This window comes from Tachyglossus aculeatus, chromosome 2, assembly GCF_015852505.1.
Source record: "Tachyglossus aculeatus isolate mTacAcu1 chromosome 2, mTacAcu1.pri, whole genome shotgun sequence".
NCBI lineage: Eukaryota > Metazoa > Chordata > Mammalia > Monotremata > Tachyglossidae > Tachyglossus > Tachyglossus aculeatus.
In genome coordinates, this window is record NC_052067.1 from 37,597,558 (window position 1) to 37,615,018 (window position 17,461).

At 47.2% G+C, this 17,461-nt stretch overlaps 1 protein-coding gene across 1 annotated transcript in view; it reads right to left on the minus strand.

Annotated features, from left to right (window-relative positions):
* Positions 1-17,461, minus strand: part of EXOSC7 (exosome component 7) — a 47,386-nt gene that overhangs the window by 11,426 nt on the left and 18,499 nt on the right. Inside the window, exons 2-4 of the mRNA XM_038768548.1 lie at positions 14,777-14,878; positions 14,206-14,300; positions 3,381-3,546 (exon numbers count right to left, since the gene is read on the minus strand). Of these exons, the coding sequence (XP_038624476.1) occupies positions 3,381-3,546; positions 14,206-14,300; positions 14,777-14,878 (363 nt within the window). The remainder of the gene's footprint in view (positions 1-3,380; positions 3,547-14,205; positions 14,301-14,776; positions 14,879-17,461) is intronic.

Here is a 17,461-nt window from a genome sequence, read left to right on the forward strand (position 1 = left end):
AGACGTGGCCCCTGCTCCGGGGAGCTTCCACAACATTGGGCAGAAGCTACCTGGGGGGTCGTTATCCTTCCACAATGTTCACAAGCTCACTTCTTTGGGGTACAGCAATTCCTACAGGGAAATGGCTCTAAAACATCAGCAAACCGCACAGCCCACAAAGCAAGAGAAGAGGCAGACTGCTCTTCAGGGTCCTACCTAAACACTGGCAAACAAGCAACGCATTAATGAAGCATTTCACATTTTGCAATTTACCCAGTGTCATTCTTAGAGAAAATAGCTGTCAGCACTGGAGGGGGGAAAAGTGCTTCTACGTCTTACATTGAGGTGAAGCTGAATTTTCTACAAAACTTTCCTCTGACCAATCAGTGGTCTAACTTGTGGTAAGCATACAAAACCCAAAATACAGTTCCAATCTTTTACTGGAATTTCCTGAAGTTTATTCACACACACACATATACACACACACACACACACACACACACACACACATATCTACCAACACTCACCTATACAATCTGAGTAAGGTTTAGGCTTGTTAATCTGAAAATTTGTCATACTGAAACTAAGTCCATTTAGCTTAGCAACACATTTCTCAAAATGTATTTTAAAACTGAAAAGTTGGTTAGAATCCTTCGTTAACTTGTTTTGGTTTGGTGTTTCATTATACGCTGCTGGGCGGTACGAAGAAATGAATTCCACTAAAAATAAAATGCTATAAAACAAGAAGCACTTGTTATGTCCAATGTCCTTCCTAAGACCTAGCCCAGGCTTGCAAGAGCTGCTTGCCAATTAAAGCACGGATGCCAGGCCAATAGCAAAGAAGGTTGATTTTCTCATTTGTTTCCCGGAAATGGTAACAATAATAGTGATAATGATGATGATGATGATAATAACAATGGTGTCTGTTAAGTACTTAATATGTATCGAACACTGTACTAAGCACTGGAGTATATACATGGGACTCCTCCTTCCTCTCCCCCTCCCCATCCCCCTGCCTCCTTCCCCTCCCTAAAGCACCTGTATATATGTTTGTACAGATTTATTACTCTATTTATTTTACTTGTACATATTTACTATTCTATTTATTTTATTTTGTTAATATGTTTTGTTTTGTTGTCTGTCTCCCCCTTCTAGACTGTGAGCCCGCTGTTGGGTAGGGACCATCTCTCTATGTTGCCAATCTGTACTTCCCAAGCGCTTAGTACAGTGCTCTGCACATAGTAAGCGCTCAATAAATACGATTGAATGAATCAATAAATGAATGACTCAAAATCTAAGTAGGTGGGAGAACAGGTACTGAATCCCCATTCTGCAGATGAAGGAACTGAGGCACAGAGAAGTTAGGTGACCTACCCAAGGTAGGTAAGTGGCAGAGCTGGAATCAGAACCCAGGTCATCTGATTTCCAGGCCTGCGCTGTTTCTATTAGTCCATGTTGGGTAAACTACGTGAGAGTGGACAATTTTTTGCCTTTTTTTAAAAAAAGGTGAGCTATTAGGAACTCAGAATTGCAGAAAAACATTAAAGCTGTGATTTAACTGACTCCATTTACATGGGGTGATATCAGACTTTATGATGGAACCTTCGTAAAGTCTGTTCTGTCACTAATGAAACTTGCATCGCTCCCATCAATACTAACGGGAATCGCTTGCTTTGTCGAAGGGAAAAATAGCATCTCAAAAGAACTCATCACTATTCAGCAGGTATTAATTACCCTTGCGATGACAAGAAAAGGTCTACTTAACATTTATAATAGCTTTAATGCATACTGCCATTATAATTCACCATTAATAAAACATTAAATTACACCTCTAGCAATAGCAGCGGCATTTCAAACCTCTCACAGTGTCCTACAAAGAAAAAAAAAAAGGAACCCCACGAAAGCAGCGTGGCCTAGGGTCCGAGGACCTGGGTTCTAATCTCAGCTCCGCCACTTGTCTGCTGGGTTACCGCGGGCATGTTACCTAACTTCTCTGTTCCTCAGTTACCTCAACTGTAAAATGGGGATTAAGACTGTGAGCCCCGGGGGGGACACGGGACTGGGTCCAACCAGATTAACTTGTATCTTCATCATCGTATAGTACGGCTCATAGTAAGTGCTTAAATACCATTTAAAAAAAAAAAAGGAAAGAAATCCATTGTCTTTCCATTTCCAGAGCCAAGCAGCCCTTGAACCGCATCCAGCGCTTACAACAGTGCTTTGTCCATAGTAAGCACTCAATAAATGCCACTATTATTATTATTATTATTATTATCCTATTTTGCTGGCCGGCGAATCCCTACTACAGAGGCAGAACTGCTACATGCGCAGCCCTACTTGAAGGTGGGCAGCATCCAAGGCAGCAGGTTTTCTGAACAAGTAACGGCAGTGACTGGAAGCAATATGGGGCAGGGCCCGCTAGGCTTCAGAGAGATAGTGAATCTCGAGCTGAATCCTGAAGGAAAAGGGAATGGGCAAGGCTGTGTGGGGAGGGTATTCCGGGAAGAGAACACTTGGGGAAAAACAGGAATGACGATGAGAGCGAGCTGTCTAGCCTGTGAATGTTTTGGGGCAGGGGGAGAGTATAGCATGCCCGTCACCAGCGGACAAGGTGGGAGATGGGGAAAACTGAAGACACCAGGTCCTCCAAAGAAAAAAATAGGCAGTTCAAAGGGGAGGTGTCTATCCTACTACATGGATGACATAGTAAGCGCTTAATAAATGCCATTATTATCAGCGCTTAGAATAGTGCTTTGCACATAGTAAGCGCTTAATAAATGCCATTATTATTATTATCATCATCATCATCAATCGTATTTATTGAGCGCTTACTGTGTGCAGAGCACTGTACTAAGCGCTTGGGAAGTACAAGTTGGCAACACATAGAGACAGTCCCTACCCAACAGTGGGCTCACAGTCTAAAAGGGGGAGACAGAGAACGAAACCACACATACTAACAAAATAAAATAAATAGAATAGATATGTACAAGTAAAATAAATAGAGTAATAAATATGTACAAGCATATATACATATATACAGGTGCTGTGGGGAAGGGAAGGAGGTAAGATGGGGGGATGGAGAGGGGGACGAATGCACCCAAGCCCCCAGGCTGACTGCCTTTTCAGAAGGAAGCTGGGGCCAACCTAAGCTGTAGCTGTCATCACCCCTCAGCCCCCAGGGATTTCCTAGGCTTTCCGTTGTCGCTTTACTAACAGAGAGAAAGCTCTCCAAGCTCTCCAAGTGGGAGAGGTTTTTACGTCATGCTCACCCAGCTCCACTGACCCCGCACAAAGGGATGCACCTATGCTCCCGGCCGGTCCGTTCTGTGGCCGGCGGCGCCCCAGTCCAATCCGGCCCGCCTAGGCTGCTTTTCCTCACGTCCCGGGGTTGCGGAACTCACCAAGACATCCACGTAGAGGACCCAGCAGTGCTCCCTGGGACTGATGCAGAGGGACTCCAGGTCTATGCTGCTTTTGTTGTTAAATAACCGGTACAGGGTGTTGGCGATCTCGGTGCCGAGCTCGTCACCTCCTCGACCTTCGAATTCAGGGGCGGCATTGGCCGAGCTACACCGCAACGCAAGAATTGGGGTTAGGTGCTTTCTGGTGCGATCTGAGGAGGGGGGCACGCGTAGCCTCACCTGAAAAAGTGAGATGAGAATCAGGTGGGCCTGAGATGCCCACTGACCCCCAAGTGGAGTTCTACCCAAGGGAGAAAGAGGAAGCCAGGAAAGGCCGCAGATCCTGGGAGAATCTCACTGCTCGGGAGACCCAGAGCCGTGTGTACTTGGAAACTCTTCGACCAGAGTCTCCGTTAGCAGAAACGGTCCTCTGAGGAGAATGCCATGAAGAAAACTGCAATTTTGAATGGCACAAATCTCCTGGACTGACTCGCAGTGGGCTCCAAAGGTTAAGGAGTTCAGGCACTCCAGGAATACCCTGTAAGACTCAGAGGCCTAACAGCCAGAGATAATGAATGCCACTCGCCCCACCTCGCCCCCTCCTACCTCACCTCCCTTCTCTCCTTCTACAGCCCAGTCCGCACCCTCCGCTCCGCCGCCGTCCCTCGCTCTCGCCTGTCCCGCCATCGACCCCCGGCCCACGTCATCCCCCGGGCCTGGACTGCCCTCCCTCTGCCCATCCGCCAAGCTAGCTCTCTTCCTCCCTTCAAGGCCCTGCTGAGAGCTCACCTCCTCCAGGAGGCCTTCCCAGACTGAGCCCCTTCCTTCCTCTCCCCCTCGTCCCCCTCTCCATCCCCCCCATCTTACCTCCTTCCCTTCCCCACAGCACCTGTATATATGTATATATGTTTGTACGTATTTTTTACTCTATTTATTTATTTATTTATTTTATTTGTACATACCTATTCTATTTATTTTATTTTGTTAGTATGTTTGGTTTTGTTCTCTGTCTCCCCCTTTTAGACTGTGAGCCCACTGTTGGGTAGGGACTGTCTCTAGATGTTGCAAATTTGTACTTCCCACGCACTTAGTACAGTGCTCTGCACATAGTAAGCGCTCAATAAATACGATTGATGATGATGATGATGCAATGATGTTAGGATTAAAGTTTTCCAAACTGCCCCTTTTGCCTCCATTCATTCATTCATTCGTATTTATTAGGTGCTTACTGTGCTCAGAGCACTGTTCTAAGCGCTTGGGAAAGTACAATACAACAATAAACAGTGACAATCCCTGCCCACAGTGAGATTGAACTTTCAAACATCTTGGTTGGAAAAACTCTATTAGTTCCCTCTTCTATCTCCATCTAGCCCAAATGCAGGACAGAATCCAAAAATTATCAGGCTGGACCATTTTAATGGTATCTTTTCTTCTCTAATTTCACTATCTGAATCATTATTGACCACCCGAAACCAGAATTTACAACCCACACAAGCAACTTCATTACTTCTAGACCGACCTTAGAGGTACGGCCACTGTCCACCTCCTGCACTAATTAAGATTCCTGAAGAAAATCCCTTTCGGCAAAACATTCAAATTACCAGGGATGAGGCAGAGTTTACCGCCATCCGGTGAAATGCATTTCTAATTTTGACACGATGCCTTCAACATTATCAGTGGGCATTCTCAAGTGCTTAAACAGGGTATATTTCGGTACTGCCTGTGCTGATGTAACAACTGCCACAAAAATACAGATTGTCTATTCTACGGTTTTTCCAGTGACACTGTATGGATCCAAAAGCTGGACAGTGAAAAAGACAGGAGAGAAAGAACATCGATTCTTTTGAAAGACAAACAGAAACGCCCAGGGCTGGAAATGGTCACATTTACTTGCCAGGGTGAGTAATAATTTGGGGCAGACTGTAAGCTTGTGGGCAGGGAATATGTACTGGCCCAAGCGCTTAGTACAGTGCTCTGCATCAGTAAGCGCTCAATTAATACTACTGAGTGAATGAATGAGCAGCAGGGAAATCTGCCCGTTGCTATAAGGGCTCCAGGAGCCCCTCCAGGGCCCATTTCCAAGCCTGATCCACCTCTCCAAGTTCTGGGGGAGTCCTCCCTCCCCTGGCAGCTGCTGGGGAGTGGAATGCCAGAAACTAGACGGGGGGAAAAGTGGTTTGGTATCGCCAACACCGGTCCGTCCCGAGAGGCCCAACACCCTCGGAGCTCGGCTTTTCTGAACCCCAGCCGGAGGCCGGACAGGGCTGGGAAGCTGGCTGCTCGGGTCGGGGCGGAGGAGATACTTCTGCCACCGAGGGAGACAGGGTTGGGCTCAGAAGGGGCTCTGGGGGATCCTCAAACCAAACTTCTAAGCCCTGGACTGCCTCTTGCGCAAATCGCTTGCCTGGTGGGCGACTTGGGCCCAGAGAAGGGACTTGCCCAGTTTCTTCAGCAGCAAAATGTGGATTTCAACAACTGAACCCCCTCCCGTTTGAACTATGAGACCCATGTGGCACAGGGACTGTGTCCAGCTGGCTTGTCAGTGCTGAGCACAGTGCTTAGTGTGCACAGTAAGCCCTCCATTACCATAGTTATTACTATCATCCTCATTATTAATCAGGTGCCCCAATAAAGACACCCCACCAGGAGGGGACTCCAAGCTGGTTCCCTGCAGTTCTTTGGGGCACCCCGATCCCAACGACACCAACATCTTCTGACATGGCACCCAGTCCATACACCTATTCAAATCTCCTCCACCCTTGATCTATGTCCTTCCGGCTGCCGCAGTTTCGCATCAAGAGATAATACACCAAGTTCAGTTCGTTCTCCGAAGGTGTGGTCAAGTGCTACGGTCCTAGGGTCGCCGAAGACTCGCTGCCAGGGATGAGCCATTTGGGAATATGGATACTGTGGCACAGTTAAGGCTCAGTAGAAAGAGCCTGGACTTTGGAGTTAGAGGTCATGGGTTCAAATCCCGGCTCAGCTGGGTTGCTTTGGGCAAGTCACTTAACTTCTCTGAGCCTCAGTTACCTCATCTGTAAAATGGGGATTAAAACTGTGAGCTCCCCGTGGGACAATCTGATCACCTTGTAATCTCCCCAGCACTTAGAACAGTGCTTTGCACATAGCAGAAGCAGCGTGCAGCGTGGCTCAGTGGAAAGAGCACGGTCTGGGGAGCCAGAGGTCATGAGTTCTAATGCCGGCTCCGCCACTTGTCAGCTGTGACCTTAGGCAAGTCACTTCACTTCTCTGGGCCTCAGTTCCCTCATCTGTAAAATGGGGATGAAGACTGTGAACCCCATGTGGGACAACCTGATTACCTTGTATCCCCCCACAGTGGGGGGGGATACATTGTATCCTTGTATCCCCCCTTGTATCCCCCCCTTGCATCCCCCCACAGTTCTTAGTTCCAAGAACTAAGGTTCTTGGAACATAGTAAGTGCTTAACAAATACCAACATCATTATTATTACCAACATAGTAAACGCTTAACAAATACAATCATTATTATCCAGCACTTAAAACAGTGCTTTTCACATAGTAAGCGCTTAACAAATACCATCATTAATTACAGGGAAACCAGATCTGGGTCGACCACGTGGCCCTGAGCCTGGTGATGTTGAGGCTCTCCAAACTATGGCAGCTCCTGTGGCAAGTATAAAAAACCCCACAGGCTGTAACTCTAGTCACCCGTGCCCTTTTTGTTGTGGTATCTGTTAAGGGCTTACTACGTGCCAGGCACTGTATTGAACACTGGGGTAGAAACAAGCTCATCAGGTTGGACCCAGCCCACGTCCCACATGGAGCTCACAGTCTTAATCCCCGTTTTACGGATGACGGAACTGAGGCACAGAGAAGCGACACGGCAGACGAGTGATAGAGCCGGGACCAGAATTCAAGTTCTTCGGACTCTCGAGCCTCTGCTCTATCCGCTAGGCCATGCTGCTTCTCATTCCTCATTATGCATTACGATGGAGCCTTTCATTTCACAATCAGCCTCCTCTGGCACTCTGCCAAATGCCTTGCCCGCTGCCAATATTCATAGCCCCTCTAGCAGCTCAGCAACACGGTGCTAAACGGAGTTAGCCCTCTTCCAGCATAGTGGTAAATCATTTGTCCGCAAGGACTGCGTAGGAAGGGAAAGGCAATAATAATGATAGTGATTAGACTGTGAGCCCGCTGTTGGGTAGGGACCGTCTCTATATGTTGCCGATTTGTACTTCCCAAGCGCTTAGTACAGTGCTCTGCACATAGTAAGCGCTCAATAAATATGATTGATGATGATGATGTACATATTTATTACTCTATTTTACTTGTCCATACCTATTCTATTTATTTTATTAGTATGTTTGGTTTTGTTCCCTGTCTCCCCCTTTTAGACTGTGAGCCCACTGTTGGGTAGGGACTGTGTCTATGTGTTGCCAACTTGGACTTCCCAAGCGCTTAGTACAGTGCTCTAAACACAGTAAGCACTCAATAAATATGATCGATGATGATGATGTACATATTTATTACTCTATTTTACTTGTCCATACCTATTCTATTTATTTTATTTTGTTAGTATGTTTGGTTTTGTTCCCTGTCTCCCCCTTTTAGACTGTGAGCCCAATGTTGGGTAAGGACTGTCTCTATATGTTGCCGATTTGTACTTCCCAAGCGCTTAGTACAGTGCTCTGCACATAGTAAGCGCTCAATAAATATGATTGATGATAAATATGATTGATGATGATTATTATTAAGTTAAGGACTTACTACATGCCAAGCACCGTATTAAGCAATGGGGTAAATACAGGATAATCAGATCAGACAGTCTCTGTCCCACATGGGACTCACAGCCTAAGGGGGAGGAAGAACAGATATTTCACCCCCATTTTGTAGATGAGGAAATTTAGGCCCACAAGTGACTTGCCCAAGGTTACAAAGCAGGCAAGTGGTGGCCTTCCACTTGTGTTTTCTTTCTATCAGCGAGCTCTTCCCCTACCTCTCCTCCTTCCTGTCTGCTGGGTGCAGCTAATTCCTACATCTGGTTGCAGAAGTAAGGTCTTGAAGTTGCCCCCCTACCGTGCCCTACCACCCTGCTCGGCGTAAAGCTCCCCGCTGCCTCATGGCAAAGGGGCATCATCATCATCATCATCAATCGTATTTATTGAGCGCTTACTATGTGCAGAGCACTGTACTAAGCGCTTGGGAAGTACAAATTGGCAACATAATTGCCATAATTGCCAGGGGCAGGGACTCTGCATAGGATCGGGACTGGGATATGGGGAGTAGGGTGGAGGTGAGGCGACTGCCCATGGCATGAGATTCATTCGTTCATTCAGTCGCATTTATTGAGCGCTTACTGTGCACAGAGCACTGTACTACGCGCTTGGGAAGTACAGGTTGGCAACATATAGAGACAGTCCCTAAACAGCGGGTTCACAGTCGAGAGGGGGTCTGTTCCATCCTGCCAGATAATTCACCACTGACAACTGCCTGGCTGTATGCCACGGGACCCAGGATCTCACGATCGTGTAATGCCAAAGCCCAAGGCCGGGGACTTGGGTTCAGGTGGAAAAATTCCAGCCAGCTGCCATGGCACCCATGAACACCAACTGGCCTTGACTGAGGCACAGAGAAGTTGGGTGCCTTGCCTAAGGTCACACAGCTGACAACTGGCGGAGCAGGGATCTGAACCCATGACCTCTGACTCCAAAGCCTGTGCTCTTTCCACTGAGCCACGCTGCTTCTCAAGTTGACTTAAGAGGGGAATGGCAGCATGTGAAAAAGGGGTCATCTCATAATTTTGCCAGTTAAACGTAGCCTTGGCCAGATGTTCTGCATCTTTGTGTTTTCTCTCATGACCTCCCTGCGTCAGGTTGTTTTAGCCAAAGCATGTGGCTCTATTTTCAACACAATTTTTTTTCCTTGCTAATCGATTACGAGCAGTGTATTGATTAAACCTGTGTATAGGACGTTCTAGACTGTGAGCCCGTTGTTGGGTAGGGACCACCTCTAAATGTTGCCGACTTGTACTTCCCAAGCGCTTAGTACAGTGCTCTGCACACAGTAAGCGCTCAATAAATGTGATTGAATGAATGAATGAGTGAACGGGGAGCTGAATGACTGATATAAAAGGGTGCAGGGGTGCCCACTTGATTTGCTAACACTGCTGAGGCGCATCTCCCCATCTTATAAGGAGCAGCGGCCAGTGCCATACTAAGGGCATTCACCTCTCCTGGCTCCTTGCTTCTCTCTCAATCATCTCTTCCCTCAGTGTTTGCAGGCTCCACGTCTAACACAGGAAGGGACGGGGAGGAAGGGAGTAGAAGTGGCAGAGGGGAAAGGATTCCACTTGACCCTCCTTCACTACCCTCCCCGCCGCCTCCTTTAGCGGCCTCAAATTCATTCATTCAATCATTCAGTCGTATTTATTGAGCGCTTACTGTGTGCAGAGCACTGTACTAAGCGCTTGGGAAGTACAAATCAGCAACATATAGAGACGGTCCCTACCCAAAGACGGGCTCACAGTCTAGAAGGGGGAGACAGACAACAAAACATGTAGACAGGTGTCAAAACCGTCAGAACAAACAGAATAGAGAAGGCTTATTGAACATACGAGCACTAATGGCCCCCAGAGGTGCTTGGAAACAGATTATGAAGTCGTGCCCTCAAGGACTATGGAAGAACCGTGAAAATACTTGCTGTCAATCCAAGGGATGAAAAATCCAAATCCTTGGGTAAACACTAAATTCACAAAGGCCAGGGGTCAGACAATTGCACACTGAGCAGCCCAGCGCTTAGAACAGTGGTTTTCACATAGTAAGCACTTAACAAATACCATTATTATTATTATTATTATTATTACCACCCGGTAGTGGCCCAGAGAGCCATAAGCAACACTGAGAGCCAACCGCTTCTCTTTGGCTTTGACAAACCCTCGCTACTGACACGATCACCTTCTCTGACTCTACCCCAATCAGTCAATCGTATTTACTGAATGCCTACTGTGAACACAGCACTGGACTAAAGCCCTTGGGAAAGGACACGTTCCCTGCCCACAGCGAGCTTACCAGACAGAAGGTCCAAAATTAGCCCCTGAGAAGACACACCTAGGCTTCCATCCTGAATTTCTGTCTTGGGGAAAGTGCTCTGGTTTGGAAGTCTTTTCTGAATCCAATTTCCAGCTCTGTAAATTAACTCAAAGTGGCTATACTAAACAAGCCAGTGACTTGAGGGAGATGTGGAGGTGATCCTTGTACAGACGAGGTAACTGAGGCCCGGAGAAGTGACTTGCCCAAGGTTACACAGCAGACAAGAGGTGGTGCCGGGATTAGAACCCAAGACCTTCTGACTCCCGGGCCCATTCTCTATCCACTAGGCACACAGAAACTCCAGACCACTGGATTTAAGTCACCCCATCAGCTCTCTTTCTTATCCACTCTCTTCTCCCACTTCACCTCAGCTTGCACTCTTCATCCCTTCTCATCGCGCCCCATTATCGACTCTCCCTCTCCGGTGGCTTGCTCATGCCAATCTACTAATCAATCAACAGCACTTAGAGACCACCTACCATGTGCATTGTATTATACTAAGCACTTGGGAGACAACAATAAACATGATTATACATGACCCTTGCCCTCCAACAGTTTACAATCTAGCAGCGGAGGCAGGCTCTAAAAGAAATTACAGATAGGAGGAAGTAATTTAGCATAAAAGATAAGACTATGAGGGCTATGGGGAATTGTGAGTACTTATGTGCTTATTAAGTGGTGCAGAAGGGTTAAAGTGGCAGTTGGGGGATAGGAGGAGAGATTAGGAGAGATCAGGTACGGCCTCCTGAAGGAAATGTTATTTTAGAGGGCTTTAAAAACATGGGAAGAGCTTGTTTTGTCAGAGGTGAAGGGGGTAGGGGGAATTCCATGCAGGGAGAGATAACTGGAGAGAGTGATTTCAATGGAATGGAGGGGACAAAAGCCAGATTGCAGAGGATCAAGAAGAGAGTTGGAGGAAAGCAAGTTTAGGCAGAGGGTGCATACAAGCCATCGGAGATCTGAAGGCTTTGGACAGGAATGGGTGCAGGAGGATGGGCTGATGAGAGCCGGATGGTGCACTGGGCCCACAGAAGGGGTTTGTTTGCTTGTTTATTTTAAAAGGAAAGGGTAGACTGGGCATGTTTGAAGGCAGAAAGAAATGAGCCAGCAGAGAAAGCAATTAAAGATGGAGGTTTGGGAGGGTAGAAGATTGAGCACAAGTGCCTCATCTTCCCACCCATACCTTTACCTCTCCCATCACTGGAGAAGCAGCGTGGCTTAGTGGAAAGGGCACGGGCTTGGGAGTCAGTGGGTTTAAATCCCGGGTTCGTCACTTATCAGCTGTGTGACTTTGGAAAAGTCACTTAACTTCTCTTTGCCTCAGTTACCTCATCTGTAAAATGGGGATTAAGACTGTGAGCCCCACGTGGGACAACCTGATTACCGTGTATCTAATAAGGCGCTTGGAACAGTGCTTGGCAACTGTAAATGCTTAACAAATTCCATCATTATTATTACCATCATCACTGTAGACTCCACCGCTATCCTCCCTGTCTAACAAGCCCATAACCATGGCATTATTTGAGTCATTTTTCCCATTCAATCTGTCACGAAGTCCTGTCGGTTCTATCTTGACAACATCTCTAGAATCTGCCCTTTCTTCTCCTGAACCACCATCACACTGACCCAACCACTCATTTCCCACCGTCACTGCTGCATCAGCATCCTAGCTGACTTTCCCTGCCTCCTGTCTCTCCCCTCTCCAGTCCACATTCTGCTTCGCGGATCATTTCCTGAAAAGCTGTTCAGTCCATATCTTCCCTCTCCCCAAAAACCTCTAATGATTGCCCTCCCACCTCCACATTAAACAAAAACTCTTTACCATCAGATTTGAAGCACTCAATCGGCTCTCTTCCTCCCACGTCCACTCTCTGACCTCCTATTACAACCAAATCTACCCACTTCCACTCCTCTAGGGCCAACCTACTCTCTGTAATTCGAGCTCTTCTACCCAGCCAACGACCCCTTACCCAAGGTCCTCCCGAGCCTGGAACTCCCTTCCCCTTCATATCCGACAATCCACCGTATTCCCCACCTTGAGAGCTCTCCTAAAGATCACATCTCCTCCAAGAGGCCTTCCCTGACTAAGCCCTCATTTCCCCATCCACTCTCCCCTCTGCACTGACTTGGCTGTGTACTTATGAATACACCCTTATACTCTACTATTTCACCTTTCTGAATTTTACTTTAATGCCTGTCTCCTTCTGTAGACAGGGATCACGTCTACCAACTCTATTATACTGTACTTTCCCAAACACTTAGTACAGTGCTCTGCACTCTGATTGACTGATTAACTTGCTAGAGCCAAAAGCACAGGCGTAGGGGGTAGATCTGGAAAACAGGCAGATCTAGTCTTGAGGGTGTAGCAGATGAGAGTGGATGTGGGGGCGGGAGGGAGATTAGGGGCGTTCTCGGACCCGATGAATTTCAATTTTGTCATCAACAGAAGTTGGCTGGCCGAGTCATCGTGGGCAAGAGGTGGTGGGGAAAGATGGGGGGCACGGCTAAAGGTCTGAAATATTTGTGGGGAGGAGGGGGAGAGGAAATGGTCATGTGAGTTGATGAGGGAGGAAAGTTCTGCCCAGAACTCTCCCACTTCATAACCGGAGAACTTCTCTACATATAGATACAAGCTTTTCTACTACTGAAACACTTGTTCATCCACGCCCCTGTTTTTCCATTCTCATTTTCCTTTTATCTCTAATTATTTTGTGCATCTTTCCTGCTAGACTGTGTCTTCTCATTCTACTGTATTCTGCCAAGTGCCTAATTGCTCTGGAAACTGTGGGTGATCAAATAATAATTGTAATTATGGTATCTGTTAAGTGCTTACTATGTGCCACGCACATACTAAGCACTGGGGTGGATACCAGCAAATCGGGTTGGACACAGTCTCTGTCCCATGTGGGGCTCACAGCCCTAATCCCCATTTTACAGATGAGGTAACAGGCATAAAGGAAGTGAAATGACATGTCCAAGGGCACACGGCAGACAAGTGGCAGAGCGGGGATTAGAACCCGTGACCCTCTTGACTCGCAGGCCCGTGCTCTAGCCATTCTGCCATGCTAATTCTACTGATTAATAAATACTAATTATTGCTAATTGATGCTGCTGATCACCTGATATAGCCACTCCCCAACCCTCTTCTGGCAGGAGACTGACTGGGACGGAAGCAGAGAGGTTCCTGATCATCTGTGTGGTGGAGTAGAAGGTCCCGGAGGGCAGGGCAAGGGGCGGGAAGAGAGACGGAGACGGAGGGGGTGAGGGAGAGGGAGACTGACTCTACTCTACACCTCCCGCAAACAGGGGAGTGATGCTCAAAAGGAATAAGGGGCCACAGGAGCCAGACGAGAAGTGTAAGAAAAAGTCACCTCTCAATTTAAGGGGCTTTAAGTGCCCTGAAAGGGTGGGCAAATAATATCAGCCCCATTTTATAGATGAAGACCCTGAGTAACAAGAGGAGTTAGTTATCCAAAGACATACCCGGTGAGTCAATCGCGGTGCCAGTAGGGCATAAATGGCTTCTGCTGCCCCATCTGCTCCCCTTACCTCCCTCGCCACCCTCCTACTGCAAATGAAAAAACCTCAGCTGGCTTCTACAAAGTTTTGAGGAAATATTCAGAGAAATGACCACGGACATGGAGCTACAGCTGTTTCATAAATACTTCTATTCACTTTCCAGAATAATCAGTTACCAACAATAAAGGTTCACTTTTTAAAATGTCTGTTTATTTGGACTCACCCCATACTTACCAGTCCACAAAGAATTCCAAAAAACCTTCTTTTGGCTTCTCCAACTTGGGCGCTCCCATTTCTGCTTTAACTCCAACCAGAATGTCAGTGTGACCCTGTAAAAACATCCATGAATTGAACAGTCTTCATCTCACCTCTCCGGCCGCACTCTCCCTCCGCCTCTCGTCAGGCAGACCGCCACCCTCCCTATCTTCGTATCTCTGACAAAAGGCCTTCCTTGACCGATTTCTAATCTCCCCCAACTGTCATTTTGGCACTTCTGCACCCCACAAGCACACAACTCACTCACAACGCCCAACCCCCAGCACCCAGCACATACGCACACTACCTTAATACTCTACCGTTTCCTCTTATCTGTAATTTTTTTCCGTGTCCGTCTCCCCCATTAGATTACACGCGCTGTTGGTTCACGGAGCTGACTTCGGCTCTTGAGCCTGAGTTTACCCCAAACCAGATGTGGATTACACCACCGTTGGTGTTCACGATTCGCGGAGATTGAGGGCAAAGGGGGTAACTCCCGGTCATCTCATCCCTCCCCTCCTCCTCCCACTTCCAATGCCACCTTACTCACAAGCTTGACTCTTGCCGAGCCACTGGTGTTGGACACCACATCCGTTTCTACTTCAGCACATCGGTAATCTTCGCAACTCCGACCGTCCACCCGGAGGTCTTCCTGGGGGCCAAAGTAAAAGTCTGTTCAAACCAACCCAGCTGTTCCATCAGGCCAGGTCAAATATCAGATTTCCCAAGGAGAGGCCAACATTGAGGGGCAAGACAAAGGATGACCAAGCAGGTAACGTGACTAGATCCAATCACCTCATCTGTTCATCCCCACCGAAAGCCAGAACCTAAGCTTCTCTAGTCAATTAATTAATTCTATGTATTTACTGAGTGCTTACCGTGTGCAGAGCACTGTAATCCAGTAGTAATACAAAAGTATAAAGAAATCGCTTGAGTAGAATGAATCAATCAACAATCCCTCTCGATGGACTCCTTTGTTTTAAAATCCAGAGGAGTAACCTTTCTTTGGAACAGATGTCACTTCACCATCACCCTGTGTGGCTGGCAGAATATATTTAAACACTGTGGGACCCTCCGCAGTGCCACTATGCCCGGAGGAGGAGAGGCTGTCAGGGCCCAAGAGACTTTTGAGACTGACCACAGCAACCTCAGAGTGTGTGTGCAAATTGATGGGATGGTTTCAAATGTGACCAGCTGTGACTAAGGGACTCTCAACCAACAGCCCAGTCCAAGCCAGTTCTTTAGGGATGTTAGCTTCAATACCATCGTGTCTGAGGAGCCAATCAAGTGGAGAAAATTTGCCAAGGTCCCCAAACCTGTACAGCTAGTTTATTCCTTGCACTCTCTCCTGTTGCTAGCCCCAGTTTGCACAAAAGGAAACAAGGCCAGTGCAGGGAAGTGATTCGGCCAAGTGAATTGGTTAGAGAAACCGGACCCAAAGTGATGCCACAGTCAGACACCTGAGCCTCGATGGTTTTCCATGCAAGAGAAACAAAGGGCTCCCAGTTTTCCTTTCCAAATCCACACAGGTGAGCCAAGCCCCGGGAACCAGGAGATGCACAGTGGGACCAAACAAAAGGTAAAAACCTACAGCACAAATGTGTGAATCATTTCACTTGGGTCTCTCCTAGGCTGTTGACACTGAAATACGAAAACGACACGCGGCGTCGCTACAGCCTGGCAGGCCTGGCCCTCGGCCTTACATCTTTACCCCGGGTTCTTGGGTCTGTGCTGCAACTGTGGCAGAGGCACGATGATACACATGCCGCTTCACGAGGTGACGTGCCATCCTGGAGGAGGGTCAGGTCTCCCCGCAGGACTCACATCTGCCCGACTGCTCCACGGGTGGGAGCGAGAACAGGAGTCATCGCACGGACTCGGACCTGGTATAGAATCACTCGACCTCGACGAGGAACAATTTATGCCAATGAAACAGGCAAAATAAACAAGGATTGCATTTTCTAGTGCACTTCCTGGAGCCAGGTGTGCTGATAACGGTATCTGCCTGGCTTTACTCGATGCTTGAAGAAACCTACAAACATGAGGTGGTGAGGGGGGTGATTCCAACATTTATTTATCTGCAATTTATTTATTTTATATTAATATCCGTCTCCCCTCCTCTAGACTGTAAGCTTGTTGTGGGCAGGGAATGTCTGTTATATTGTTATATCATACTGTCCCAAGCACTTAGCATAATGCTCTGCACTCAGTAAGCACTCAAAAAATATAACTGATGGGCTGACCGACTGACTGGATTTGCACAGGGTGAAACTTGAAGCTCAGAGATTACCTAGAGCTCAGGTCAGGATTTAGGCCACACTCTCAGAGAACGGTGATAGAAGAAAGGGGAGGCTTGTGGAGGTTATATCCTCAGACACTTGTAAGTTCTAACTTAATAGAAGGGGTAGGTAACTGTTTTCTGCAGAAGAGCCAAAGTGAAACCCCTGAACATGAGGTGCACAAACTGCCAATCAAACTGTTCAGTAATAATGATGATAAATAATAAGGGCATTTGTTAAGTGCTTATTATGCGCCATGTACTTTACTAAACATTGGGATAGATACAATACAATCAGATCAGATACGGTCCCTAATGTACATCCTGGGATAGGGAAGGGGATGGTTCACCAGCTTTCCCAAAGTCGGTTAATTAATACTACTTCTACTACTAGTAATAATAATGATGGTATTTGTTAAGCGTTTACCATGTGCCAGGCACTGTCCTAAGCAACGCGGTGGATACGAGCAAATCAGGTTTACAACTGCGAGGCAGGGAGTACTAGAGAAGGCCCAATCACTGTACAATGTTTGTAATTTATTCATTTATATTTACGTCTCTGTCCCCTGCTCTAGACTGTAAACTGGCTGTAGGCGGGGAATGCGTCTGTTTATTGTTATGTTGTCCTCTCCCAAGTGCTTAGTACAGTGCTCTGCACATAGCGCTCAGTAAATACAACTGAATGAACATGGAGGTCACAGTCTAACAATAATAATAATAATGATAGCATTTGTTAAACGCTTACTATATGAGAAGCACCGTTCTAAGCGCTAGGGGGATACAAGGTGATCAGGTTGTCCCATGTGGGGCTCACAGTTAATCCCCATTTTACAGAAGAGGTAACTGAGGCTCAGAGAAATTAAGTGACTTGCCCAAGATCACACAGCAGACGCGTGGCAGAGCCGGGATTAGAACCCACGACCTCTGACTCCCAAGCCCGTGCCCTTTCCACTGAGC